Raw genomic sequence first — 26,888 nt, 5'->3', positions numbered from 1 at the left:
GTGAAATTTGTAAATGAGAGAGATGTAATTTCCCTAGGATCACATTTATTTATCATGAGATGAAATGTAACCACCATTCTTTATATATAATGTAGAAGAGTAATGTGATTCCATGAGGATAATATTTTATCACTCTTTTGTATACTGTACTCTAAATCGATGGAGTTAAATGAATTGCTATCATAATTCATGTAGCATACATATATATATATATATTATATTGTTTTAAATATAATGTCTACTTACATTACCCCACCTTAATATGAACAATCAGATGTGTTGTAAACCCCGGTGTTAAATAGACCGGTCATTTTAGCCCATTTCTTACAAGAAATGGGCCTACTTAGGGCTCATGCCAAATTTTATTCATAAAACCGTTATATTTACCTACTCTCCGCAAATTTTAGTAGCCGTCTCTGTTCAAAAGTTATCGACCAAAAATTCATTCATCGTTTCTGTTCAGTTTTATTTGCAATTCAACAATGGCTCAAAGTTCTTTACCCAAAAAAGGTATACAATCATTTTTCTAAATTTTTACTCTTTTCACATGTAGATTTATATCATTTCTTATCAGCGTAGTTGTAAATGTTTAATTTCCGTATTTATACATTAGCTATAATTACAACAGATATATTAGATTGACATTAAATCATCTGATATGTATCATGACGGCGTTAAACATTGCTCCTTTCAATCTCGATTTAGTTCATGTATCAAATGCTCACAGTATTTTTAAATTTTTTATACGAAATGAAAAACAATACTAAGGTCATTTCGACGCGGTTTATCCTAAATTATGATAATCAATATCCATTCTCGTTAACTTGTGTATACGCATGTATTAGCTATTAAAAGTAACTTGTGTATAAGCATATATTAGCTATTAAAAGTATAGGAGATAAGTATAATAATAATTTTTAGATTTGTTTTTGTTTGAACGTTCAAAATAGAAAAGTATCTGACAAATATAATCCTAAATGTCTATCAAATACTCTATTACCACCACAGGACACCCAATAGTAGTATGGATTTACTCTACCTATCATTGAGCTTAATTATTTTGGTCATTTTTATTCTCATCATTTTTATGCTACCAAGTATTTTTTTCTTCATTATCAATTTTATTAAAAATAATTATTTTTTCAGTATTAAGACACATGTTAATACAAACTAGGACTTAAAATATGATGCTAACGACTTAGAATAAATGTTAACTAAATTTTTGTAAGAGGGTAATTTAAATTAATTTATTTTATTTAGTATAAATTTTTATTACAATATTTTTATCATATTCACATGTTTTATATTTATTTAGCGAACTTGCTTTTTTTTTGTATTTTAATTCATCATTTGATTCATGGATGTCATCATTTTGAGTGTAGGCCGAATTTTAGATTATTTTAATCATACGTCACATGTTTTAAAGAAAGCATTTTCTCATAATCCTTTATATATAATAGTTTGTATTAAAATATTACATCTTTATCTATTTGTGGGTAAAAGCAGATATTATTAAATAATAATTAAATTAACTTCTGTGATATTTTACTTATGACTATATAATATATTGTATAGGTTTATAAATTGAATTGATAATTAACACTTTTAATTTTAATAATTTCTAATATTTTAAACTTAATTGAATACATCTTTACATATAAAATAGATTTTAATTTTGTAATTAAATTGACAAATATAAATTATGTGTAGACAGTATACTCTGAGCAAATGGATACAAATACAATAAATTATGATATAATCTTTAGAGTAATACAAAAGGAAGTTGAATTATATATGTTGTATACATATGTTTGCATATAGAATGTATATATACAACACAGGTTACATGTCATAAAAATCTAGGGGTGTTAATGGGGTATATGTAAATAATGTAGCTTATCAAACATTACTGAATTTGATCACGAAAATAAAGCTATAAATTTTAAGGATTTTAATAATCAAATCCCAAGAATCGCCATTTTGTAAAACCCCATGTCAATCACATCAGAATGCACCAATCATAAGTATATTTCTCTTAATTTCCCATATGTTTATGCATGTAAATGTGCATGTATATATATAAAGTTTAAGTTTTGTGCTGTTAATTTCACTTATTCAAATGTTTATACATGTATTCATTAGTTTTGTGGTGGTGAATGTCACCTTTTCATTTGTTCATGTTTCAATATGAGTACGATTAGTGCATATGTGGCATATATATATATATGTATAAATTCATCAGTTTTGGGCTTAATGTGTGTGTGTGTGTGAAGATCCACTGCATGAGGGTTATCCTGAAGTTATAGAGGAGTATCTGGAACACGGGGTTATGAAATGCATTGCTTTTAATCATCGCGGAACTCTCCTTGCTGGTATGTAATTCTTCTTTCTCCAAGTACTTTGCAGTTGCATCCTTGCATCACAGTTTTCTTGTTTTTTATTGGCAGTTTGATTTTGGTCAATATTTTAGTTATATTTATATTTGATCAACGAGGTTGTAAACTTTCGGGGTTTTCTTTAACAGCTGGATGTTCTGATGGGAGCTGTGTCATATGGGATTTCTTGACGAGAGGTGTTGCTAAAGTACTTAAAGACAACAACTGTGATGCTGCTATAACAAGTGTTAGCTGGTCAAAACTTGGTCACCGCTTGTTAGTAGCTGCTGTTGATAATTCCTTGACAGTTTGGGATGTTCTCCAAGGACATAAGGTTGGCCAAGTAATTACCCTACAGAAAATTCCATTTCGAGCTCGTCTGAATCCTGGTTCTTCCATACCATCCATGTGCCTAGTATGCCCTTTGTCAACACCTCCTATGATCGTTGATTTGAATTCTGGAAGCACAACTACACTTCCAATCTCATTGCCTGGAACAAACAGTCCGATATTACCTCATAGTGCCAGTGTAGCATGCTTTAATAAGTATGGAGATCTGGTTTATGTGGGGAACTGCAAAGGGGAGATACTTGTAATTGATCATAAAAGCAATCAAGTGTGTGCTATTGCACCCACTTTTGGTGGTTCGATGATAAGGGGTATTGTCTTCAGCAGAAACGGTAAATTTCTTCTTACAAACTCCACTGACCAGACAATTAGAATCTATGAGAATCTTTTGTCATCAAGAGATGGCCTCAAATCCCTTAATGATTTAAAAGAGACTCTGAAGGCGCTCAGCGGGACTGAATTGTTAAGAGCTATTGGCTCAAAGTGTTTGATGCCATTACGCGAGTTCAAAGGTTCTGTTACTAGAATGCACTGGAAAGCATCTTGTTTCAGTGGTGACAGTGAGTGGGTTCTTGGAGGTTCTGCTGACAGAGATGAGCACAAGATGTACATATGGGACAGGGAAGGCAATCTTGTGAAAATTCTTCAAGGTCCTAAGGAGTCGGTGTTAGATTTGGCATGGCATCCTACTCGTCCTATGATTTTGTCTGTTTCAGCAACTGGCAGGATTTATATATGGGCCAAAGATTACACAGAAAACTGGAGTGCATTTTTTCCAGATTTCATTGAGCTTGAGGAGAATGAAGTGTACGTGGAACGCGAGGATGAATTCGATATCTTTCCTGTTAATGTACGGGTATATTCTTAAGGAACGTACAGAATTCTTGTATTATGTATATTTTACTCATGTGACAAACTGTATTGGTCCGTACTATGTTTTCTAACATGAATTCTTGTAGGGGAAACAGTCACCTGTGAATGAAGATGATGAAGTTGACATCATGACAGTGGACAAGGATACCTTTTTCAGTGATTCGGATTTGTCGCAGGAGGAATTATTATACTTGCCTGTGAAAATTTGTCCAGATGTTCCCGACAAGCAGGATGAAAGTATTGTACATGAAGAGAACATCCTTCATGAATCTCCTCCTTCAGAGATCAGATTTACTTCCTATCCTCTTTACGGTAATTATACACCTTTCTGAAGATTTATTGTGATGCCTGTTATATAACTATTCATCGTATGCAATTTGTTACCATAACTTGTTGCCTTTACAAATGACTATATTTTACTTGGACTTATACTTGTTAATTCATAGTATAATTTTATTTATGAAACCTTACAAGAAATCATTGTATCTCGTTCACAAGACATGTTATACCAGTGAACAAGGGGGGCCTTTTAAGATGACTGTCATATTAAGATGCACCCACACTATCATTTTGCCACTTTTTGCAGAATTCTGAAGTAAGAGCTTATTAGAAAAACACCCTTCTTTAAATTTTTTCGGGCAGTCAGTGACTAGAGTACTTGTTGACATCAATGATTAGTTAACTTCCCTCGATGAATCTCAGTAGATAAAATTAAACTGGTAGTTCTTGATGTTTTGTTTGTTTACATGTTATTCATTTTCAGTTAGTTAGGATTTTGGGGTTCTTAAGTATTGTCTGAACTTTAAGATTTTTTGTGTCACCAGAGAATGCAACAATGCTATTGTTCTTGTTTTTGTTACTTCATGAGGTAATATTATTTTCTGAAACATATTCCCCTTTCTGGCTAATCAGGTCAAGGCTCAGCCATCGACAATTCCAACTCCCGTTCAGCCATCGACGATTCCAACTCGGGAGGGACGAGTCTCAGAAGGAAAAGGAAACCTACAGCGAAAGCGTTGGAATTACAGAAAGAAAAAAACAAGAAGGCAGAAGCATCGCAAATCAGGGAAGAAAAAAAATCCAGAAAATGATCAGGACAGTGATGTGTCCATATAACGAGTATCATTCCGCAACTGTGTAGCTAGAAGTATGACTTGCTATTTTAATTCGTACTTCAAATATGTTTTTTCCTTGACGCGGAGTGCTTAAGTTAACTGGATTTTTCAGTTTGCAGCAATGTCATCAGAGTTGTGATGACTGCAACATTGTCATTAATAATATCTTAAATGATTTAAACTTTATCCATCGAGGTTTTGAGGTGATGGTGTTTGAATATTTCGGAGCCTACCTAGTTTATGCACATTGTCCATGGATGATTGCAGGCTTGTACTCTACATGGTGCAAGTGAAGAATCTGTTTTTGCTAAATGTTCAAGAGTAAAATACAGCTTGATTTAGCAAAAAAAAACAGAGTAAAATACAGCTTTCTTTTTCACCAGTTATATTTGCTGTGCAGTTTACTATGATTTTTTTTATTATAAAAATATATAACATAAAATTTCCCTATTATTTTTTTTTCAATAACATCTTTTCCATTCATCCTGATGTTAAATTATTTAATATCAACGTTATCAACCTTACATTATAGTTTTAAACTTACATTATTTGAATATTACTCCCTCGCAAAAATAAAGAAGCTAGGAGAGGCTCCATCCATATGTTATCTAGACACGCTTTTTAAGAAAAATTAAAAATGTAGTTTTATAATTTTTTTAAAAAAAATTGTTTTTCTGTATAAAATTTAAAACTCTATTTTTTATTTAGAAAAAGAATTTATTTTAAAAAAAAATTATAGAATTATAATTTTTATCCATGTTAAAATGAGTGCCGAACTTTCTCATAACAAATGAAAATGACGAATATAATATTTTAGTACATCTTCCTTCTCGGAACATTTTTCGCTTACTAACCCAACATCCGTATTTATATTTTGAGATTTATTTATTTTAGTTCACTAAAACTTAGCCCAAAATCGATTTAGATGATAATACCATACGAAACTAGCTAATAATATTATACGAAACTAAACAGCTACAAAAAAAAAGGAGAGCAAAACAACAATTTCAGTGAGTAGGGGTGAGCGCGGTGCGGGCGGTGCGGTTTTTTCCTCAAACCGCAAACCAAACCGCACATGCGGTTTGCTCAAATTTTCAAACCGCAACCGCACCGCGTACCCTCGAAAACCGCATAAAACACACCACGAAAATGCGGTGTGGTGTGGTGCGGTACGGTTCACTGCAGTTTATATTTTACATGTTCAAAAAAATTAAATAAATACAAAACTTAAATTTAATCAAATTTCCGAAAATAGTTTTGATCAATCAGAATGCAACATGCGGTTTATACTTTACATGTTCAAAAAAATTAAATAAATACAAAACTTAAATTTAATCAAATTTTTGAAAATAGTTTTGATCAATCAGAATGCAACATCTTAGTTCAACAGTATAAATACTTGGATTTTGGTTATCCTAGTGAAGAAATACAAAGAAGAGATTTTATAGTCTCTTTTTTATTTGTCAGAAGATCGTAGGGTCCATTTGAATTCTTTAATGAATTTAACATATAATTCTAATTCAATAAAGATGTTATGGCCATCCGGTGAAATTCAGTTTAACTAAGAACATAAAATGGTTCTTTATGTTACCCGATAGAAATATAAGTGTATATATATATATTTATAATATATTAAATATTGCGGTGCGGTGCGGTTTGAACCGTATTTCAGAAATTTAAAACCACAACTCACACCGTACCACGCGGTTTATTAAAAATTCAAATTTCAACCGCACCACGAAAATTAAAAACCGTGTTTTACGGTGTGATTTGGTGCAGTGCGGGCGGTTTGTGCGGTTTTCTACTCACCCTATAAGTGAGCATACGTAAATCAGAGTATTACTAGCTGTATTTACCACAGGGTCTCCAAAACACAAGTACATATGTTACACTTGCACAATACCGGGTGTGTACGTGCGGGTGAGTGTGTGCGTGTAATATTCAACAACACCAAAAGTAAAGAAAGCTTAGTTCAAGTAGAAATATACAACAATCAGTTAATCATACATAAATTACTAAAATCAAATATAAGCTGAGTGTGTAATTACTGCGACGACTCGAGCCTGTTATCTTCTACCTGTAATAACATATACAAATACAATACATACATACCTGACAAATTGAGATAAGAATACGACAATTTTTGTGAGATCTCTACATTCTTTTCTATTTTGGGTATGTTTTCTTACACCCCTTTATGTATATATGTATGTATGTCTTTTTTTTATTGTTTAACTGATTTGGTTGGTGTTGAATTACCGATTCTGTCAATGTTGTTTGTCTAATGTTTGATTTTTGTACTAACCCCATGTGTCCATTTTATGTATTATTGATGTTTATGGTTTGTTAAGGATGAGTATTGATATGGGTATTTGTTGAATCTATGTGATAATCTTGTTTTTTAGTGCTGGTATCTGTTTTCTATTTACAAAAACATGTGCATTTGAGTTTTGGACCTTTTCGTGTATTTTGTTGATTGTATAATTAGGTGGAAGCTAGGAGTGTAATTTGTAAAATAGAAACTAGGTTTATAGGCTGAGTTGGATGAATTAAGTAAGGGTACCTGACTCCTGATGTAACGGTACCCTTTGTGTTTATAAAGAGGCTAGTGTGACCCATCACCTCTTGGTGTTGTGGTATATCCCTTGCTCACTTAACGGGATGTCCAGAGTGTAGACAAGGTGGGTGTGTTAGTTCGTTTAACTAGCAAGTAAATTAAGTAATAAAGAGGCCGGTGTGCATTTTACCGTTGTATGAAACACAATTGTTTTAAATATTAATGAATATAAGGCTTAAAATATAATGTTAGAGTTATTGTTAGTTGTAGACCTGACTTTTCTGTAAATGTTCCGTTCTTAAGGACGGCTTTGGCTTTTGTTATCCATGTGAAGGGAGTTTGTCTTAATGGCTTCTAGAGCAATACTGAGAAGGAAAAGGGATCTTTTCCGTTCCCTAGGAGGCCCTACATGCTTGCTTAGGGGATCATCTCGGGTGTTAGATTCATATGATGTCAGCTTTGGTACAATTCAATCATATGGTGATAGAGGAAGTACAGACTATCGAAGTTTATCTTCTTTAGCCAAAGAGGAAGTCATAATTTTTTCAGCAAGAGGCTTCCTGAGGCACCCAGCTTACACAGTTCAAATTTTGCATCCGGGGATTACAGGAACAGGGTTTAGATTACCTTTAAGAGGTAGAAGTGCAGCAGAATCAATAGTTAACTTTTCCACTGCTGGGAAACTCGAATCTGATAGTGGCGAAGATGAAAAGGCTATTAAACCAAAAAAGGAAGCGTCGCCGGAGGAATGTGATGAAGCAGTTGAAGGTCTTAGCACGGCTAAAGCTAAAGCAAAGCAGCTGCAAGAATCCAAAAGAGATACTAGATCTGTTCTGGAGAAGATATGGGCTTTCTTTCTAGGGATCGGTCCTGCCTTGAGAGTTGTTGCTTCTATGAGCAGGTTGAAACTTTACTTGTTTTGTGATGTTTGTTTACTTTACTCATCTCACTTTCTAGGAATTGAACCATTCATTTGCTTTTGTTTAGGGAGGACTGGGCTAAGAAGCTCCATCACTGGAAGGATGAGTTTAAATCTACTTTGCAGCACTACTGGTTGGGTACAAAACTTCTTTGGGCTGATGTTACCATAAGTTTAAGATTATTACAGAAATTAGCTAATGGGAAGAATCTTTCCAGAAGGGAGAGACAACAACTCACACGCACAACAGCTGATATATTTAGACTAGTTCCATTTGCTGTGTTTATTATTGTTCCGTTTATGGAATTTTTACTGCCAGTGGCTTTGAAACTCTTTCCAAACATGCTGCCATCTACATTTCAGGACAAGATGAAAGAGCAGGTGATATCACTATTATTGAATAAAGTATTTTTTATATGCTTTTTGTTGAGTAATCTTGCAAATCTGAATTAAGTACAATGTAGGTTCTGGAGTCTGGTTTCTCCATTTGGCGGTCATTAAAGTTATGAATTGAATATATTAGTGTTTCTTGAGAATGTTGTGATCCGAACCAACAGTTATGTGACATCTATGAATAACAATTAACAAATAGTAGTATCAGTATAGACCTTGCATGGCCTGCTGGCCCTGCTCACTTCTACCAGTTAGATATAGCATCTAAATTTGAATGTGCTCTGTAGGAGGCTTTAAAGAAGAAGCTATATGCGAGGATAGAATATGCAAAGTTTCTTCAGGACACAGTGAAAGAGATGGCGAAGGAAGTTCAGAACTCCCGGAGTGGTGAAGCTAAGAAGACGGCAGAAGATCTTGATGAATTTATGAACAATGTGAGGAACTTATTATCCATATCCTCCTTGTTGTTAGAAGTTTCCTCCACTTCTTTTCTCTTTTTACTAGGCTTTGGGGAATTTTAGTGCTTTTTCTATTCTATTCTTAGCATCTGTGTTATAATTGGTTTCTTTCCTTCTTGAACTTTTATGTATTATTTAACAGGTCAGAAGGGGTACCCGTGTCTCCAATGATGAAATTTTAGGCTTTGCCAAGTTGTTTAATGATGAACTCACGCTGGATAACATCAGCAGGTTGTTGCATTTATACTTGATAAAGTAGAGGATAAACTATTCAACTTATCTTGTTATACTCCATATTTCGAAGTAATGTGTTCTTTGAATACAAGTGGCCTGAAAATTTAGACACACCCTGAATAATATTTTTCACATTTTTTCTAATTACTGATATTAGGTTACGTGTATAATTAAACTAATAAATGCACATTTAATTCATTATTAATATATCTGATACATTTATCATTACCTAGATATTAGAGTTGTTTGATATGCAAACCTGCTTTACCTTTTTTTTGCAGACCTCGGTTGGTGAATATGTGTAAATACATGGGAATCAGTCCATATGGTACTGATGCCTATCTGCGTTATATGCTTCGCAATAGTCTTCAAAAGTAAGTTTGGTTGCCCTCATTCTGACTGTCAATTATTTAGCAAGTATATCTTTATAGCCTAAATGCTTATTATTTGTTTTCTGTGAGGAAAAAACTTGCTCAATTTTATGTGTGATTTTGTCCACAAATATCCAAACAAAACCCTCTTCTATGCGGTATTCCCCTGGGATTGATGTTAAAAATACTTGAAATATCTACCATTAATTCTTACTGTTATGTAAATAGAATTGTAAAAAGCCTTTGCAAATATTATGCGGACCATCATAAAAAGGTGAGGCACTGTCTTAATGCATTTGAAGTAGGGAGTATGGAAGAATACAACTTTGTATATTTTGCCAAAGCTGTAAAATAAATTTTGCATCCCTCTTCTCTACCAAATTAGCCTGACAATATTATGGCTTAATTATCCAGGAAGTACAACGTAGCTGGAACTATTAGTGTCAAATTTTTCATTGATTGTAGGAAATTAAAGGAAACCCTTAATAGGCCCTGAGAGAAGCAGAGAAATATTTAACCTACGGAAGAACTCAGGAGGATAAGATCTATGAAACTATTTTTAACGAGAGCAAGCTAAAGAAAGTGAACACTTGAAATTCCACTCTTAGAAGAGTCTAATAATTTAATAATTATATAAAGAAAGACAACTTATCTCTTTGGACGAGGTTTTGTTTTAATATTTCCCTTACTTTCCATTTAATCCAATATTTATAATATACGCTCCTCTGTCAATTACAATATTGAAAAGATCTTTTGCATCAATCATAGACATGCCTTTGTTATGTGTTGACTAGTGACTATAATTGATTAATAAAAGTACTTTCTAGCACTGAATATCATTAATATTCTTTAGCTCTTTTAACATTTGATCACTAATCGGGATTAGCATCAATTGAGGCATTACTGCTACAGTAGTCAAATATTTGTTGTTTATGCATCAGAGTTTCTTGTATATCTAGTTGATTAGCCTGGATTCTTTGCATATTATGTGTTAATTAAAAAGAAATTCCTTTTTGTAGAATAAAAATGTTTAAAATCTGAAATCATAATGCTGGGAAAAAATGTACTTGTTAAAACATTCACTCAAGCTAAAACATTTTGCCGAGGAAGAACAACTTATAAGAAAGAAAACCTTTTGGCAGGATTAAAAGTGATGACAGGATGATACAAGCAGAGGGTTTGGACTCCCTTTCTGAGGAGGAGCTGAGGCAAGCTTGTAGAGACAGGGGTTTACTTGGTTTGCGTTCAGTTGATGAAATGCGTGAACAGGTTTGAGCTTTATTTGCATATTCTTGAAGATAGTTGCATTTCAGATTTATCTGACCTTATGAGAAATCGATTTTCAGTATTTTTTCATCTTTCCGATAAGATGTAATTAAGTTTTGTCATGTAAGTCAAAAATTGAGAAAAGAAATATGAGTTTACTCTCATTCATTTCTGGACAACCTTATAATTAGAGTAATTAATTAGTCTGCTGTGCCTTCTTTAAGTCTACAAGGGGAAAAGAAGATTCTCTACATTCTGAATGAAGGTGAAATATGTGGTGTGCTAGACAATAAATCGGATTCCCTGCCTCTTATTGTATTATAAAACATAAAATTATGCTGTCATCCGGATTTTTCTTTTTAATTCATTTAGTTTTTCTTGGCCTCCTAGGTTCCCTGGTTGATAAAGACAAGCAGCCCTTACCCAATATTGGATCTCTCTCCTTCCTCTTGCAAGCCCCTAAACATGTGCTATACAACAAGTCATGACGATGATCATTAATTATTTACACTAATTATTAAGAATCAGCTTAAGAAACCATGTATTTAGGTACTGCATTTCCTAAAATAAACTATGAAATCACATGTACTAAACTATCGCTCTCGAGTAAAACTACGGATTATAAACTTCGAAAGAGTAATATTTCATGCTTATGTTTGATAATCCTGTTTGAAAAGCAATAGAATTTACGGTTAGCATTGTTCCAAGAAAATGAAAAATATTTTGGATATTTGATTTAATAGCAAATGTAATAGGAAATGCTAGAATTTTAGCATTCCTAACAAAATGACAGAATCACCATTTTCTTTCCACACAGTTGATTTTTGTACAATAAATAATTAATTAAAAGTTACAAGAGCCTGTGCTTTAACTTTAAGATAAGTAGTTGTTTTATGTGTCATTTTTTAGAACAACAATTCTCAAGGAGTCCTCTATATCCATTTTATAGGTTGTAGCTGCTGAGTTTCTTCGTTTTGTACACTCCTTTCATGCACCATTATATCTTTGCGGAAAAGGTCTTGGAAATGCATATTTGAATGTAATATAAAGAAAGTAGATGGACTATTGAACTGACGACCTATTTTTCTTCTCAACAGATGCGTGATTGGTTAGACTTATCTCTGAACCACTCAGTACCATCTTCTTTGTTAATTCTTTCCAGGTAAGTTCCAGTATGTAACTTGTTACTTGGTTGTGACTTAGTTCTTTGTGGGGCTTTTTCCGTATTCATTTCTTAAAAGGTGAAATGCTATTATTATAATTTCTCCGTGGCTTCATACTATCTGCAGAGCTTTCAGCGTGTCTGGTAAATTGAAACCAGAAGAAGCTGTTCAAGCCACATTGTCCTCACTGCCAGATGAGGTGGTGGACACAGTTGGTATTACATCTTTGCCATCTGAAGATTCTGTTTCAGAAAGGAGAAGGAAATTGGAGTTCCTAGAAATGCAAGAAGAAATGATTAAGGTCCGATCTAAATTGTAATATCAATATTTATTACTGCTACATAACGTTTTATATTGTTTTAAATTTTAAACAATCATGAGATGATAGAGAGTTAGATTTTACATATTTAGAATTGCATGTGTAATAGGAGGAGGAAGAAAAAGAGGAGCAAGCGAAAAAGAAGGAATCTCTAGAGAAGCAGAAAGATGTAGCATTGGAAGAAATGGTCATTCCAACAGCACAAGAAGCAGATGAACTGGCAAAAGCAAGAACATTTGATAAGCAAGAGCAACTTTCTGAGCTTAGTCGTGCTCTGGCTGTTTTAGCATCGGCATCTGTAAGGACTTGGTTAATTTATTGTGTATAATCTGTAAGCTGTAGTTCTGAGATAAGTCCGTTGCTCAAAATTTTGACTTCTTTGCTGAAAATGATTTCAGTCAGTAAGCAGGGAGCGAGAAGAGTTTCTAAGACTTGTCAGCAAGGAGGTATCTACAAAACATAAGCATATATACATATTTATATATTTGGTAACCTGGAAGAGGCTATTAGGTGTTTTCAATAAATAGGAGGAACATTAAATTTTAAGCCTGAATGACATTTCTTGTTAGGATATGCAGTAGGGAAGAGATGCATGCTAGCAGCTTGTCTTTGCTTTGTGAAACAAGTACCTCTGCCTTTTATTTTGTTTGTAAATCTCAAAATAGCATTGGGACACAGAATTTGAAGCTCTGTGTCAGATTGACCATATTTTTTCCCAGTATCTTATACAATATATTAAATACAAGATTAATTACAAAACAATATAGCACTGATCACTATACCGGATACTCATACCCTAACCCTTCAGACACTTGATGTTTCTGAGAATTTGTTAAAATAAAATCGCTGATAACTGTAATCGTAATAAGTATAAAATATAGTTTTATGTGATTAAGAGCCTGTGTAAAATCTTTTTTCCTTGTTTCGTTTATGAATTAAATCATTAGATATTATGCCAAAATGTGACTATAATGTGGCTTCATTTAATCATCTTTAATCCTTACTGAGTGGTTATCATCTGTTAATATAACGAATGTTTGGCAGATAGAGTTGTACAATAAAATGGTTGAGAAGGAAGGTACTGAAACTGAAGAAGCAGCCAAGACTGCATATAGAGCTGCTAGAGAAGAGGGCAATGACACTGAGGAGAAAACTGTAGATGCTAAAGTATCTTCAGCACTCATAAATAGGGTGCGAAATTCTTTTTCTCTCTTTTTTGTCGATTTACAGTTTTTATAGTTTCAATCGTTCAATGGGGAATTGTATTGATACTTAGTTCACCTGGGTTTAATGTTTCAGGTTGATGCTATGCTCCAGAAACTCGAAAAAGAAATTGACGACGTTGATGCTAAGATTGGTGATCGTTGGCGGTTACTTGATAAGTATGTATTGAACATGTATCTAAATATTATTGTTCCCATCTACAAAAGACTGTGACAAAATTTGTTTATAGTATAAAGTATAAATGTAAGGATGGGCGGACAATTATGGATTGGTGTGAGTTGTATTTGGAAAAGGAAATGAGAGTAAAGTTAAAAAATATGATAGCTAATTTTTAATGGCAAAAAGACACCAAATTCCCTTTTCCTTACCTTGTACACTCGCATAGACAGTTTCAAACACACGCCGGAGCACCAACACTATTTGTAGGTACTTGCCCTCCACTTGCGCATGCACACACTACTATTTGTAAGTACTTTCCGTATCCTGTTCTCTTCTGTATCTTCCAAGTCAAATCTTATTCAAACTAATATGAGGTGATTCACCATAAAAGTTGCAGGTAGATCTTTATTTATGTGTAGCAATGCCAGTTATAACTCAACTTGGTTATATTATTTTAAATTTTTTGCGAATTTATGAACCTAGCTAAACTACATTGCTATTGTCATGAATTTATATTATAATCATGCTGTTGGAAGAACGTTTCCGAAATCATGTTGACCTAGCTTTCGAGTATCTTCTTGTATTAATGCATCAAAGATTCATAGTAGAGAAGGCTCTGGTGAATCACTGATAATTTCATGTGTATGTATATAAATATTGCAGGGATTATGATGGCAAAGTCAGTCCAGAGGAGGTAGCGTCTGCAGCAATGTACTTGAAGGACACTTTGGACAAGGAAGGGATTCAAGAACTCATAAGCAACCTTTCCAAAGATGCAGGCAAGTAGTATATAAACATTTAAATTTTCAGTAAGATAAGGTATGACAGTTAGATAATGGTGACATTTATAATTTACAAGAAAGGGTATCTACTTTTTAACTGTATTTCTATGTAGCTTTGGTCCTTTGCCTTCTCCATTAGAACAACAAATAGTAAACAAATGCTCATGAGGTATATTCATGCTTTTAATATCAATGAAGTTGCCTCTATTTGCTTTACTTTAATATTTAAAATCCAAAAGACTATTACCCAAAGTATTGATATGAAAATAGTTAAACATAGGCATAGTATTGCAATGATATTGTACATAGTTTTTTGATAGTTCTACATCTCACAATGTTAGTTCTTTGTATTTCAAGAAACTTAGGTTTCCTCAACCGTATATGATCTGCTTAATGCAAAGGTTGACCACATAGTCACATACTAGTCAAAATAATTGTTAATGTATATTTATCTCTCTAACAGATGGAAAGATTCGTGTTGAAGATATATTGAAATTGGCCAGTCAATCGAAAGAAGATGAAACAGGCGAAGAAGCAGTAAAGGACTAGCCGATACATTTTTTGTTCATGCATGTCCAAGTTCCAAGTTACTTGCAGAATCTCAACGAGAATAAAAAAGTTATAGATAGGTCAAAATTCTTAGAAGGGATATACTCTTTTTGCTGAAGTTTTATGCTATAGTCAGCAAAGTATACAAATAAAGTGGGTCTATAATCTATTTAGGCTCCTCAGTTTTCAGTTTTGTGGTGAGCATATGCAGGTATAGGTGGTTGGTTGTAGACCTTTATACACGCTAAATTCCATTCTGGGTTGAACTGAAGTTTGTTTACTCAGGAATCAGGGTTGTTGATAAAATGTAAGCATATTTTACCATTTCCCAAGATTATAATTGATAAATTATGTAGAATTTTAGCTACATTATTATGCTTGTATATTGCTACTGTATAATGTAGTTGAGGATTTCATGGAAGTAAAATATAAATTTGAGTTAGTTGTAGTTTATGAAGGATGTATATATTTTCTATTGACCGAGTGACAATTAGCAATCGATGAATATCATACAAGTTTAAATTTTATATTTTAAATGATATTAAAACAAATAAATGTTACTATAAAATTAACTAAAATTTCTGCAGTCGTCTCGAAAATAAACTCCCGTCAACTTTTTTGGAATATGGTCCTATTCATTCTTAATATTTTTTAAAATGGCATTTTTTTTACTAATCTTAGTACTTTTTTTTTCTTTCTCCTAAAACTCCCCTGCCGGATCCTAAATAATTCTTAAAATGGTATTTCCTCTGTGTCACTGAATTTTTTACATATTTTTTCATCATGTTTGACATGCATCTTAAGGTTATTATAAAATATAACTTTATAATTTATTTATAAAATTTACTATTTTATGTATAAAAATTTAAATATTATATTTTTATTTTAAAAAAATATTTAAAAATATGATTTACGGGAGTTTTAAAATGTGTGTCGATTTCCGGTATCCCAATATAAAGAATTAGTAAGATAAATGGTATATTTTTTTAGTGATCATGAGGAAATAATGGTTAAAATCTAAAAGTTCAAAAACCGTTTTCAATATGGGTGTGATGCGTAAGAGATATAGTTGAGGAGTTTTGATGATAAATGAAATAAAATTCAGCATTGATAAATTTGCGTCAAACAAATTGAAACTTGAAAGATATTGATAACGGAGCGAGGGTAATTACACGAATTTTGGTATATAAGATGGGGGGGGAGGGGGATAATAGGAAAAGGAGTGGCGCGAGTGGGGGGGATGAGGGACAGACGGGGGACGTTTTGTAGGCAAAAACCCGGGCAAAAAAATGTACATAGAGTATGACTGGTGTAAATTCATTCCCCTACTATTTATTTTATTTATTTCTCCGTCTCTCTGGTTAATATTTTTGTGGAGAGGAGTGTCTATACAAAACACACAACCATTACCACTTTTTCTATCTATCCCATCCTCTCTTGCATATACAAACACACACTTGCACATTTTTTGTTGATGTAACTTCATTCATCTCCCCCCCCCCCCATGACACTTTCTTAATGGACTTAGGCGTTGCCATTCCGATGTCCGTCGGTCCTTCCGCCTTAGATGACGGTACCCTGATTCTCTCTCTCTCTCTCTCCCTCTCTTTCTGGATGTATATTGTGTGTGTATGCTGTGATCATTCTTTTACATAGTTGATACTTAACACTGATCAACCTTATTCTCTCTCCCTCTCTCTGTATGTATATTGTTGATCATTCTTCTGAATAGTTGATACTTGACACTGATCAACCTTATTTCCCGTTTTTTTCAGCTTTTAAGTTCTAACATTTTTAATTTTACTCATGAACAAGCTTTTGATTGAATCAACATGTAATCACTCTGTAATACACCTAATTTTCGGTAGTGTATATATATTAAATTGACAAGATTCTCATTTTTTTCACTTTTCACATTAGTTCATTAAGTTTCTACAGTTTTTTTTCGTGCACTTGAATTTAGTTGAAGTGTGGTGTATATAATGCTAATGTACGAATAAACAGTCGTCCGTTTAAAGGGACCAGAAATTAATGACTACATTTCCGGTGCACGGGCCAATACAAATATTATACACATTAGATTAAAAAAACTGAGATCAATACAAGTATTTAACATCAGAGAACTGATAATTTCGGAAACAATGAGCATGAAAATATTAAGGGAGGAGTGTTTATAGTTTATGAATGTGTAGTTGTCTTGTCAACTCAAAATTCAGTAAAAAATTACAATTTTAGTACCAAATAGAAACTTTAAATAGAGGCAGACACTGGTCAGATTTCACAAAATTTTACATCAACTACAAGAAGGGCAGTGTCGGCTTTGCCCCCTTGTGCATCCGTCACTGATAGTGTAGTAAAGAAATAATGGCAAGCAAAAGACTACATATAGATGAGGCAAGGAGGAAAAGAGAGAAATTTCTATGAAAAGTTTCCGTATTACATTATAATTGTAAATCGTCAGATTCTACCCTTTACCTATCAGCCTTCATATCCAGGAACAGGAAGAACAACCAAAAGAACATACACGGTAGTAGATATGTTAATATGGAATTGTGGTCCTAGCACCATAGTTGACATTCTATTTCCCTCACAATTTTTTTTGTTAAACTTTCCCTTGATTTGAGAATTACCAGTTGCATCTTATCTTTGAGCATCTTTTTCCAGTCAGTGTTTAGTTTTCTCTACTTATATTTTGATGCATGTTCAAAACTTGGACTTCTGATGAAGGTACAACTAAGAATATAACTTATGGATGAATGGAAACCTGTCAAAACAACAATATCTTTTATTAAAGTTTGTGGAAGCTTCCATCTCTTAGTCAGCACTAGTTATCACAAATCTCCAACTTTGTTGACCTGTTGTGTCAATCATTTTTCAGATGAACTCTGGGATATGAATTTAACATCAAGAAATGGAATAGATTCAGGATTTTATCCAGTGCGTGAAGGAGAGCCTGACTGTTCTTATTACATCAGAACAGGCCTATGTCGCTTTGGGAATTCATGCCGATTTAACCATCCTACTAACAGGAAACTGGTAAGTCTATATACTATCTGAATTTTAAATTTTTGTATGTTTTTTAATTTCCAAGTGGAAATAGATACTTTACTTTAAAGCCTCTTTCTTGTGTTAGTAATACAATTCATCTAAATATATGCCAATGTTGGACCTTTGTGTATTATCATACTCTCTCCTTTACACTAGTTATATGATTTTATCAAAAGGCTTGACCGTCAGATTTTAGTTTAGGGAATTTCTTGTGGAGTCACTTACACAATGATATTCTCATAAAGACAGAAAAAACAAATTGCATTTGCACACAGATGCACCTTGTAGTCTGCATCTGCACTCATCTAGCAAAGATGTCTGCTATGACCAAGAGAACAAAACATGCTTCTCATGCATATTTACAAGACACTTTTCAAACCATCTCACAGCTAAGCTTTTCCTTCTCACGGAATATATTTTTAGTCTCTTACAAAAAATTTGTACTATACCTTCTTAAAGTTTTTTAGTATTTCTTCGACTGTGTTGCTTTCTTTGTTTGGAGTGGTTTATTCCCTAATCTCATCATAACCTGTCAAGGCAGTTAATATAATTCATATAGTTTATTTCCATATAATTTTTTTTCAGGCTATTGCCACTGCAAGGATGAGAGGAGAGTATCCAGAAAGAATCGGACAACAGGAATGTCAGGCATGTATGATTACCAAGAACATATATACATATATTATTCGTGAAGTTTATTGAGAGAAAACACATCAAATGTACTTCTTTGTATCGTTTTTATATTCTAGATTTAATCAAACGTACACGCACATGATTTTTCTTGCAAAAAATTACGTAAAGTTAAACTATGTAGATACAATCATTCAAATCAAAAAATTATAAATGAACAGGAAAAAGTTAGATACAGTCATCCGGTTCAGCAAGTCTACATATACTGCACATGCACTTTCTTATTTGTTTATCTTAGCATCTCTGTTGGTTAAAAATCAAGGGAATAACTAAGGAGACAGGTTTAAAATAAGAGAGAGAAATAAATAATATAATAGGAATAGGAGACGTGCTTGCAGGGGCATATGCTCCCACATAGCAAATCTATAATATTAAATTTTTTTATCTTTCTAATATTTCTTTACAGTGTTCTGCCCTCTTGGTTCGTTATTTGATTCTCAAGATGTTACTGATATGTAAATGTAATGCAACTTCCTGGATCTTTGCGCTTATATTATATGTGGATGTATGCATTTAAGAGAGGTAGAATTTCCTATGAATTAGCACCCGAGTAGGAATGAAAATTGAGTATGTTCTTATGGCTTCATATCTGGATATATTTTATATATTTTTCTGATGAGCTAATTAAACTCAGAAGGCAAGTAATCACCACCTCTCCCTTATCACTCACCGGCATGCACATGTCAATAGTAAGAGCCCCTTCCCCTTCCCTTCCCACCTTTTTGTTGAAGATGTTCTTATAAATGGTTAGCAAGCAGATGCTATTGACTTAATGTTAATTTCCAAATATGTTGAAAGTTTAAGCTCTTGTGAATGAGCGGGCAGCAGCAGCACTATTGAGAGATTATGGCATCTGTATAAGAGAATATATGCTAGTTTACAATTGCGAGAATAGTTATTTCCAAGGAAGGCTTTCAAAGACTGACTTAACTTTTCGTATTACTTTCGCGTTTTGCCTGTAATAATTAAAGAATATGCCTTTTGTTTTGGTAAGACTGAAAACTTCATTCACCGTTTATTTATTACCAGATACAGTTAATGTTATCAGGCTGTGGTTATTGTTAATAATACATTTATTTGGATTCTTTTGCCAGTACTACTTGAAGACGGGAACATGCAAGTTTGGAGCCACGTGCAAATTTCATCATCCCAGAGAAAAGGCTGGGATCGAAGGAAGGGTTTCGCTCAATGCCTTAGGCTATCCCCTTCGACCGGTTTGGATGTTTAATATCTCATCTCTTAAATCTAAAGACAATTTTCTAACATGTCACATATCACACACGCTTTATACAGACTTTCATTACCTTTCAACAGATCTCTTGCAAGTTATACTTTAGTAAATTGTGCATCAAAGTAATTTAGATTAAGAAACAATTCAGACAATTGCATAATTCAAAATCATAAATCTAAGCCTACAATATAGAAAAATGCAAATGATAATTTTAAAAAATACAACTAGAAGTCCATCAGTAGTAGGTTGCTCCTTGACGGAGAAGAATATATTTAACGATTGTAACTCATGGTTATAACTTAGAAATGTTAGCCAAACAATCAGTATCAGTTTAACTGGTTACAAATATCTAAATCCAAGTGACTCAGTTAAAATAATAGTATATGAATTAGAAAAAAGAAAGATACGATGATAAAAGGAACACTTGATATCAGTAAATTGCATTGGTAAGTATTTCCAGCTAACAATTTTAAAGCTCCAACCTGCGAGGTTATTTATTATTGATAACATATTATGGCATACTTTTTGGGTAATCTGTGGACAGATAATTATACCTATCGATTTATTCTCATTATATAGTATCTGATTTTCCAATGTTTATATTATGATTCTAAGAATTTTCTACTATGGCTAATTAAATAATTATGAGTAAAGTGCACCCAAATAATGTTATCAACCTATCATTCTCTTCAACTTAAGATTTTTTTTTCATTTAATATTATAGTGATAGGCCATGAAGGCGGATTAATCCTTTTGATTAATTTTTAAATTTCCAGTTAATCACTAGAAGGTACTCTTACCTGTTTATGCTGTTTTCCCATTTCGGAGTTGGGCAGTAAAAATGCTTTTTGTTCTCTGAATCTGCTTGTTAATGTATAGAACACAATAGAATATTTGAAACTCTTTGCACAAACAGTATAGGATATCTCAAGGACAAGAAAAATGATATAAAAAGTTCATGCCTCCTTTGACACAGCAGATTTTACTTTGTTTAGTTCGATGAACTTCATGATTACATGAATTCTTTCTGATAAATGTTTTTCCGTACAACCTGCAGAATGAATTAGAATGTGTTTACTATTTAAGAACTGGACAATGCAAATTTGGTAGCACTTGCAAATTTCATCATCCTCAACCATCTAATATGATGGTCTCTTATCGTGGTTCTCCCGTCTATCCTCCTGGCCAACAGTCATATGCAGGAGGAATTGCTAATTGGCCCTTGTCCAGGGCATCTTTCATTCCAACCTCACGCTGGCAAGGCCCATCAAATTATGCACCTTTGATTCTACCTCAGGGAGTTGTATCAGTTCAAGGGTGGAATTCATACAATGTAAGATTCTATTTTTTTTTTTGAAGCACAAACTAATTTATAAGTGAAATTTGAATTGCAGCTTGTTATAATGCTGCCAATCATCTGCAAGACATTTAAGTAGGGAAATGTAGTTGAACTGTTGATTGTGAATTAGTAATTAAACTCGCTTAGGTTGGTTTTATTTTTTTTCTTGTGTATCCAGGTTGGTTTTGTTACACTCTGTAATGGTAACTGGCGTTTTTTGAAATTTGCATAAATAAGTTCCCAAATATGGTTTCATAGATATTAATAAAACAAACGAGGACTTTTGTTTGCTATGGAAGTCTGTTCTGCTAGATTGTTACAATACCTATTATATGATTTTCAGATTTAAAAAAACACAATTGTATATACCTCCTGAACTTATAAGTGAATACATCAAGTACCATAAAAGGATACGTAAACCTCCATACACTCAGGTATTTTATGAAAGTTTACAGGGAATTGTCAAAGAGCAGATACATATACTATGATTAGTTTGCTGAGTAGAGGGCTTAAAAACACAATCCTTCACCAACTATTTGACCTAAAAGTTTGAATTTATCGAAGTAGTGTAGATAACCATCTCAACGGCTTAGATCCTTTTATATTTTTAAATTAAGTCTACGAGGGAGCTTTATGAGAAATGTACATAAGCGGTGCTTTAGTAAGACACTCAAACGTATGGTGATGCAGTATATATAAAATATAATTAAACTTATAATGAGTTACAATTTAATTTATTCCTAAATAATAACATGAAATAATTAAAAAGTACAAACTAATACTTTAATTTCTCGTTTGGCATCATAGGGCACTTTTGGTAAAATATGGAGGTTAATTGATAATATAGATGTTGAATAAAACCCTCAATAAAAGTCCAAGGCTGATAATCATCTGGATTCCAAGATCTTAAAGATTTCATTTCCCTGCGTATGTAACTGAGTTTGGACTTTGATAGATTGCTGTAATTTACAAATGTTATAGATTCTCATGAATAACGTGTTTTGCATATCCTGATCATATTGGGAGTTAACTGAAACTGACAACAGATGATATATCGATTTTATTTTCAGGGACAGCTTGGTTCACTTTCTCCTGCTGAGCAACAAGAGACTACCAGAAATATTCAACACTATGCAACATCTCACCAAAGTGAAGCAGCCATTGGAGGATCTCAAGGAACATACCCGTCATATCGTTCTGGCTCCCTCCCTGTTGGATATTATGCATTGCAGAGTGAGAATGTTTTTCCTGAAAGACCTGGACAGCCTGAATGCCAATTTTACATGAAAACCGGAGACTGTAAATATGGTGCGGTTTGCAGATTCCATCATCCCAGGGAGAGACTAATTCCAGCTCCAGACTGCATATTGAGCCCAATGGGTCTTCCTTTACGAACGGTAAGCTGGCTTAAAAGTAACTACTAAATATATAGCTACGTTTATTCCAGTGACATGTTCCATTTTTTTTAGAAATGAAAATGAAGGTCCACTAGTACTCTATTTCTGGTATGTTTACACTTTAAAAAAACACAGTAGAAACTTATAAAATTACTAATGAGCTTTGTTAACAGGCTTCAGTAGTTCAGCAACTTCTTGTAATTATTTTTCCAGGAATATCTTGTTTAAATGTCTTAAAAGATGTACTTTAAATTGAGAATTCAGGGAAAGCGTAATAGCAAAGGCTCAGACCCACCTCTTCCTCATGGGTTTGAATCCTCCATCTCCCTTCTCTTTATACTAAAAAAACTATGTTAACTAATAATTTATAAATAATCATTTTATACAGTATCTATAAAAATCAGATTATACTAAGTGAGCAACAATCTCCTGACCTCTGTGTTAGGGTAGGCAAGGACCGAGGAATCCGATGATAGAAAGATTCACTTTATAAGTTATAGAATACACTATAAAAAATTCTGTTAACAGTTAAATACTAGAGAACTTGCGTATAACATTGTGCTTCTAAGAGGTTAGGTGAGTGAAAGAGATACTTATCGGAGAGTTTCATGGGGAACAAGAGTATGAGTAGAGAAAAGTACAAGGACCACAATTATGACAAGATATAAGCAATGTATACCTATCAGTACCAGTGACTTTACTGCCAGATTCTTTTAAAATCATATTCTCGTTAAGCTACTCCTCTTCGGAAATGACTAATATAGAAAACCCCTGCTTCCCATATCTTTGGAATCTAAAACATGGAGTATTTGCTTCTAGTATGTCTACTCTATTAGACATTCACAAAAATGGACAAAGTTATGTTAGATATTGTTTTATAGCTAGATATATATTATTGATATGGGATATTTGATAAAGATTGTTAATTTTTTGGTCGTCCATACATCGGGCCTGAGCATAGAAGAGTTATTAAAATCACTTTAGCAATTAAAGTTTGAAGTTATCAGTTTGCATCCTCAACTTCTGTCCTCTTTGCACTTCCAGACAATTTGCTGTCCAAATTTTTTCTTAGTGTCGATATCTACGGGTCTTTTGGAGATTAACAAACAAAACAATTACAGGTAGAAAAAGGAAATCCAAGTTTGACACGAAAGAGACCTTGGCAGTCCTCATTAACTTCTAAGTTCCATCTCTAAGTGGTACTGTTAACTAAACATATATCCCACTTTATTTTCCTTGCAAAACCCAGAAATTTAATTCACATCTGGAATAGTCCCCACTCATACCCACCGAATGATGATCGTACTCTGAACAAAACTCAATTCAACTGAATTAAGAGCAATATATTACAAATTTTGGGAATGTACAAATTTGGGGTTTGGAATTTTACAGTTTGTTCGAAGCTTTGTTTAAAAAAGAACGGGATGAGGCGGAGAAGAGTATGGTGGTTCTGGGGAATGAAATGAAGAGAGCAGCGGGCTAGGAGGCAGATTAGAGGTCTCAAACACTTCAAACAAAACCCACTTTAGGGCATTTATGCACTTTAGATAATCCCATGCAAAGCCAATCAATTGTATTGGATTGCTTTATTGGAGGAGGGGTTTATGTTTTTGTGAGCTGTAAGTCATAAGGCAGAATTGAGATGGTTTCAGGATGAAAGATTTGGAAAAGAGTATTTGAGTAATTTATCAGTGACCGATATTAAGACAAAATGGTGGTGAACTTCTAGAGAAGGAGATAAGCAACAAAAGAGTTGACTGACATATGCCCTTCATAGTTAGTATTTAGTAATGAAGAGAATTACTATTGAAATTTCTGTAAAATGGTCAAGGAGGTGCAAGGTAGAGGGCAATTGAAATTTATGGTGCAAACTAACAAGGTTTTAACATCTATTACTAAAGTGAATTTGGGTTAAGGTTCTGGGATGCAAACTGCAAATAGCTCCGAGTGGAAATTAGAAGTTATGAACTGAAAGATACATGTCTTCTTCAGATGTTTCAAATTACAGTCATAGATACACGATATTGGATGATCCTTTTACTCTCTCGTGATGTACCATCAAAATATTACTGTGTTGTGTATGTCAATTCATACAACTATTATTGTAGTACGTAATAGTACTGTTTATATATTAACAAGATAAGAAGATCCAAACAACGAAAGGACCTGGACTTGGATAATAAAATGGCTAAGTTTAGTTATTATGTATTTGTATTCCCTCTGTGACAAAAGGGTTGCGAAGGAGGTATATTCTATTAATCACACAACCACTATAATAATATTTGTACGTAAAAGTGCATGAATTATGCTATGATAAATGTTTAATTTTTAAGAGTTAAAGGTTATTGGTGAAAAAGTTCCGAAAGATTGAGCGAGACAAGTGCTTGAAAGGGTCTTTTAAATAAATAATTCATAATTTTATGTTCATTCTTAGATAAATTACATGAGAACTGTAGAGCAAAACATAAGTTTTCCATAAAACTTGTGTAGTTATCATACATTAACTGAGTTTACTGAAAGCAATTACTATTGATAGAATAGAGGATGTTGAGGGACTCTTTAATGTCTACATGCTGAGCTGCTACCCATTTATTTTCAGGGTGAACCTTTATGCATTTTCTATGCTCGCTATGGAATCTGCAAATTTGGTCCTAGCTGCAAGTTTGACCATCCTATGGGGGTCTTCACATACAATATGGCTGCACAATCGTCTACTGATGCTCCAGTTCAAAATTATTTGGGGTCATCTTCCGGAACTGTTACTGTGACATTGTCTTCAGAAGGGCTTACTGAAGCAAGTTCAGTCAACGCTAGAAGACTTCCATTGACAGAGACGAGACAAATGCCTTCCGGTGATAATCATATTGGCTCCGAGGGATAAATCTTCCCGCAAATGTAGCCTTCTAACAATTACTTGTACAACATACAAAGTTCATGTACAAATTCATTTCCATTCCTGGGGATGTACCACATAATACAGTCTGTCTGGTCTACTGAGAGTTTAATTCAGTTGACAGGCTTGACGAAATATATTTATCTCCACTGTATAAATATTTCACGCTGTCACAATCAGTAATAATGTTAATGTTTAAAATTCATTAACCATTCTTCCTATATTTTCCATAATTCATGTTTACGATGAACTCCAGGAATCTGTTTGAACTATACCTTTTTACATTGCGAGCAGCATTTGAGCCCTTTCTGTTTATCCAAGGCAGTAACCAGTGCATTTTCTGAATGACTCCTCCTCATTGTAGTCTAGCTTATTGTTCCTGTGTTCAAATTCATGTTTTTTTTTCACCTATCATCTGTTGTAGCTTAACCACCAAATTATACTGCACGCCTGATAGCTTTCTCCAGGTTATATTATTTTCTTTTTGTGCACGCACTATTCATTTCAAATTGGTATACTTCTGTCACTGCCACTGTTTATAGGCATTTTGAAGGATGCTCGAACATTGCAGAACGCTCCCAGATGGTCTATGTACAGTGTATACAAGTAATTTAGTTGAATCTAGACTTCTGTTCCGTGACACCCGCATGTGAAATTATGCAAGGAAACAATCTTGGCCATGGTTATCACGAAGATGCCTAGTTGACATTTGACAACTAGTGTGCTCGAAGGTAATGGAGCATTGGGCGCCTCAAACCTTGACTTGGCGCCGTGATAACCATGATTATGGTGTACCGTCGTCTGATCCAACCAATGACGATGCACAAGGGACGAAGATGAACGTGACATTGAGATGGATGACTTTGCTTGATTTTCATCATCACTTATGTTTTTATATGCTTTATATTTGGTAAATAAATGTTATTATATAGTAACCATGCTTTATTTGAACTTGTCATTTTATTATAGACCCATTGGGCTCCATATATTTGAACTGCATCAAAAGGATGTTTCATAGGCATGAAATGAGCAAATTTGTTGAGTTTATCCACTACCACATCTGCCCATAACTGCAAATTAAGTATTGTTCCCACTTTTGAACAACAAACTCTATGACCAGTAATTCTTTCTCATAGACTGAAAGATTTTTCCATTTTGGACCCAAGGTTCTACTGATTAATGCCA

At 33.6% G+C, this 26,888-nt stretch overlaps 2 protein-coding genes and 1 pseudogene across 3 annotated transcripts; all 3 read left to right on the top strand.

Moving 5' to 3' along the window:
* The first annotated feature begins 482 nt into the window (after positions 1 to 482).
* Positions 483 to 4,687, top strand: LOC141708788 (protein RBL-like; annotated as a pseudogene).
* A 1,925-nt stretch (positions 4,688 to 6,612) lies between these two features.
* LOC141668963 (uncharacterized) lies at positions 6,613 to 15,562 on the top strand. Of its 2 annotated transcripts, none has more exons than XM_074476036.1 (15): positions 6,613 to 6,886; positions 7,603 to 8,169; positions 8,256 to 8,568; positions 8,868 to 9,014; positions 9,181 to 9,269; positions 9,554 to 9,646; positions 10,786 to 10,912; positions 12,007 to 12,071; positions 12,199 to 12,373; positions 12,501 to 12,689; positions 12,790 to 12,837; positions 13,436 to 13,582; positions 13,691 to 13,773; positions 14,438 to 14,553; positions 15,020 to 15,562. In XM_074476036.1, the coding sequence occupies exons 2-15, from the start codon at positions 7,616 to 7,618 to the stop codon at positions 15,103 to 15,105; spliced, it is 2,232 nt and encodes a 743-aa protein (XP_074332137.1). In that variant the 5' UTR covers positions 6,613 to 6,886; positions 7,603 to 7,615; the 3' UTR covers positions 15,106 to 15,562. The 2 variants fall into 2 exon arrangements, with proteins under 2 accessions (XP_074332137.1, XP_074332132.1); XM_074476031.1 differs by having other exon boundaries at positions 6,614 to 6,886; positions 7,572 to 8,169.
* A 900-nt stretch (positions 15,563 to 16,462) lies between these two features.
* LOC141668953 (zinc finger CCCH domain-containing protein ZFN-like) lies at positions 16,463 to 25,926 on the top strand. The gene is made up of 7 exons (XM_074476024.1): positions 16,463 to 16,678; positions 17,984 to 18,141; positions 18,739 to 18,801; positions 19,938 to 20,057; positions 21,132 to 21,407; positions 22,484 to 22,810; positions 25,410 to 25,926. The coding sequence occupies exons 1-7, from the start codon at positions 16,624 to 16,626 to the stop codon at positions 25,689 to 25,691; spliced, it is 1,281 nt and encodes a 426-aa protein (XP_074332125.1). The 5' UTR covers positions 16,463 to 16,623; the 3' UTR covers positions 25,692 to 25,926.
* Positions 25,927 to 26,888: the final 962 nt, after the last annotated feature.

The sequence above is a fragment of the Apium graveolens genome, chromosome 1 (genome assembly GCF_009905375.1).
Source record: "Apium graveolens cultivar Ventura chromosome 1, ASM990537v1, whole genome shotgun sequence".
Classification (NCBI taxonomy): domain Eukaryota; kingdom Viridiplantae; phylum Streptophyta; class Magnoliopsida; order Apiales; family Apiaceae; genus Apium; species Apium graveolens.
Note: the sequence above shows the minus strand (reverse complement) of the source record. Positions and strands in the feature narration are given on the sequence as shown.

Bases quoted from the DNA above. Each gene is read 5' to 3' on its own strand.
- LOC141668963 (XM_074476036.1), top strand. From the start codon at position 7,616: ATGGCTTCTAGAGCAATACTGAGAAGGAAAAGGGATCTTTTCCGTTCC. The intron at 8,569-8,867 runs GTGATATCACTA...TGTGCTCTGTAG, and splicing joins AGGACAAGATGAAAGAGCAG to GAGGCTTTAAAGAAGAAGCT. The intron at 9,270-9,553 runs GTTGTTGCATTT...TTTTTTTTGCAG, and splicing joins ACGCTGGATAACATCAGCAG to ACCTCGGTTGGTGAATATGT.
- LOC141668953 (XM_074476024.1), top strand. From the start codon at position 16,624: ATGGACTTAGGCGTTGCCATTCCGATGTCCGTCGGTCCTTCCGCCTTA. The intron at 21,408-22,483 runs GTAAGATTCTAT...TTTTATTTTCAG, and splicing joins AAGGGTGGAATTCATACAAT to GGACAGCTTGGTTCACTTTC. The intron at 22,811-25,409 runs GTAAGCTGGCTT...ATTTATTTTCAG, and splicing joins TGGGTCTTCCTTTACGAACG to GGTGAACCTTTATGCATTTT.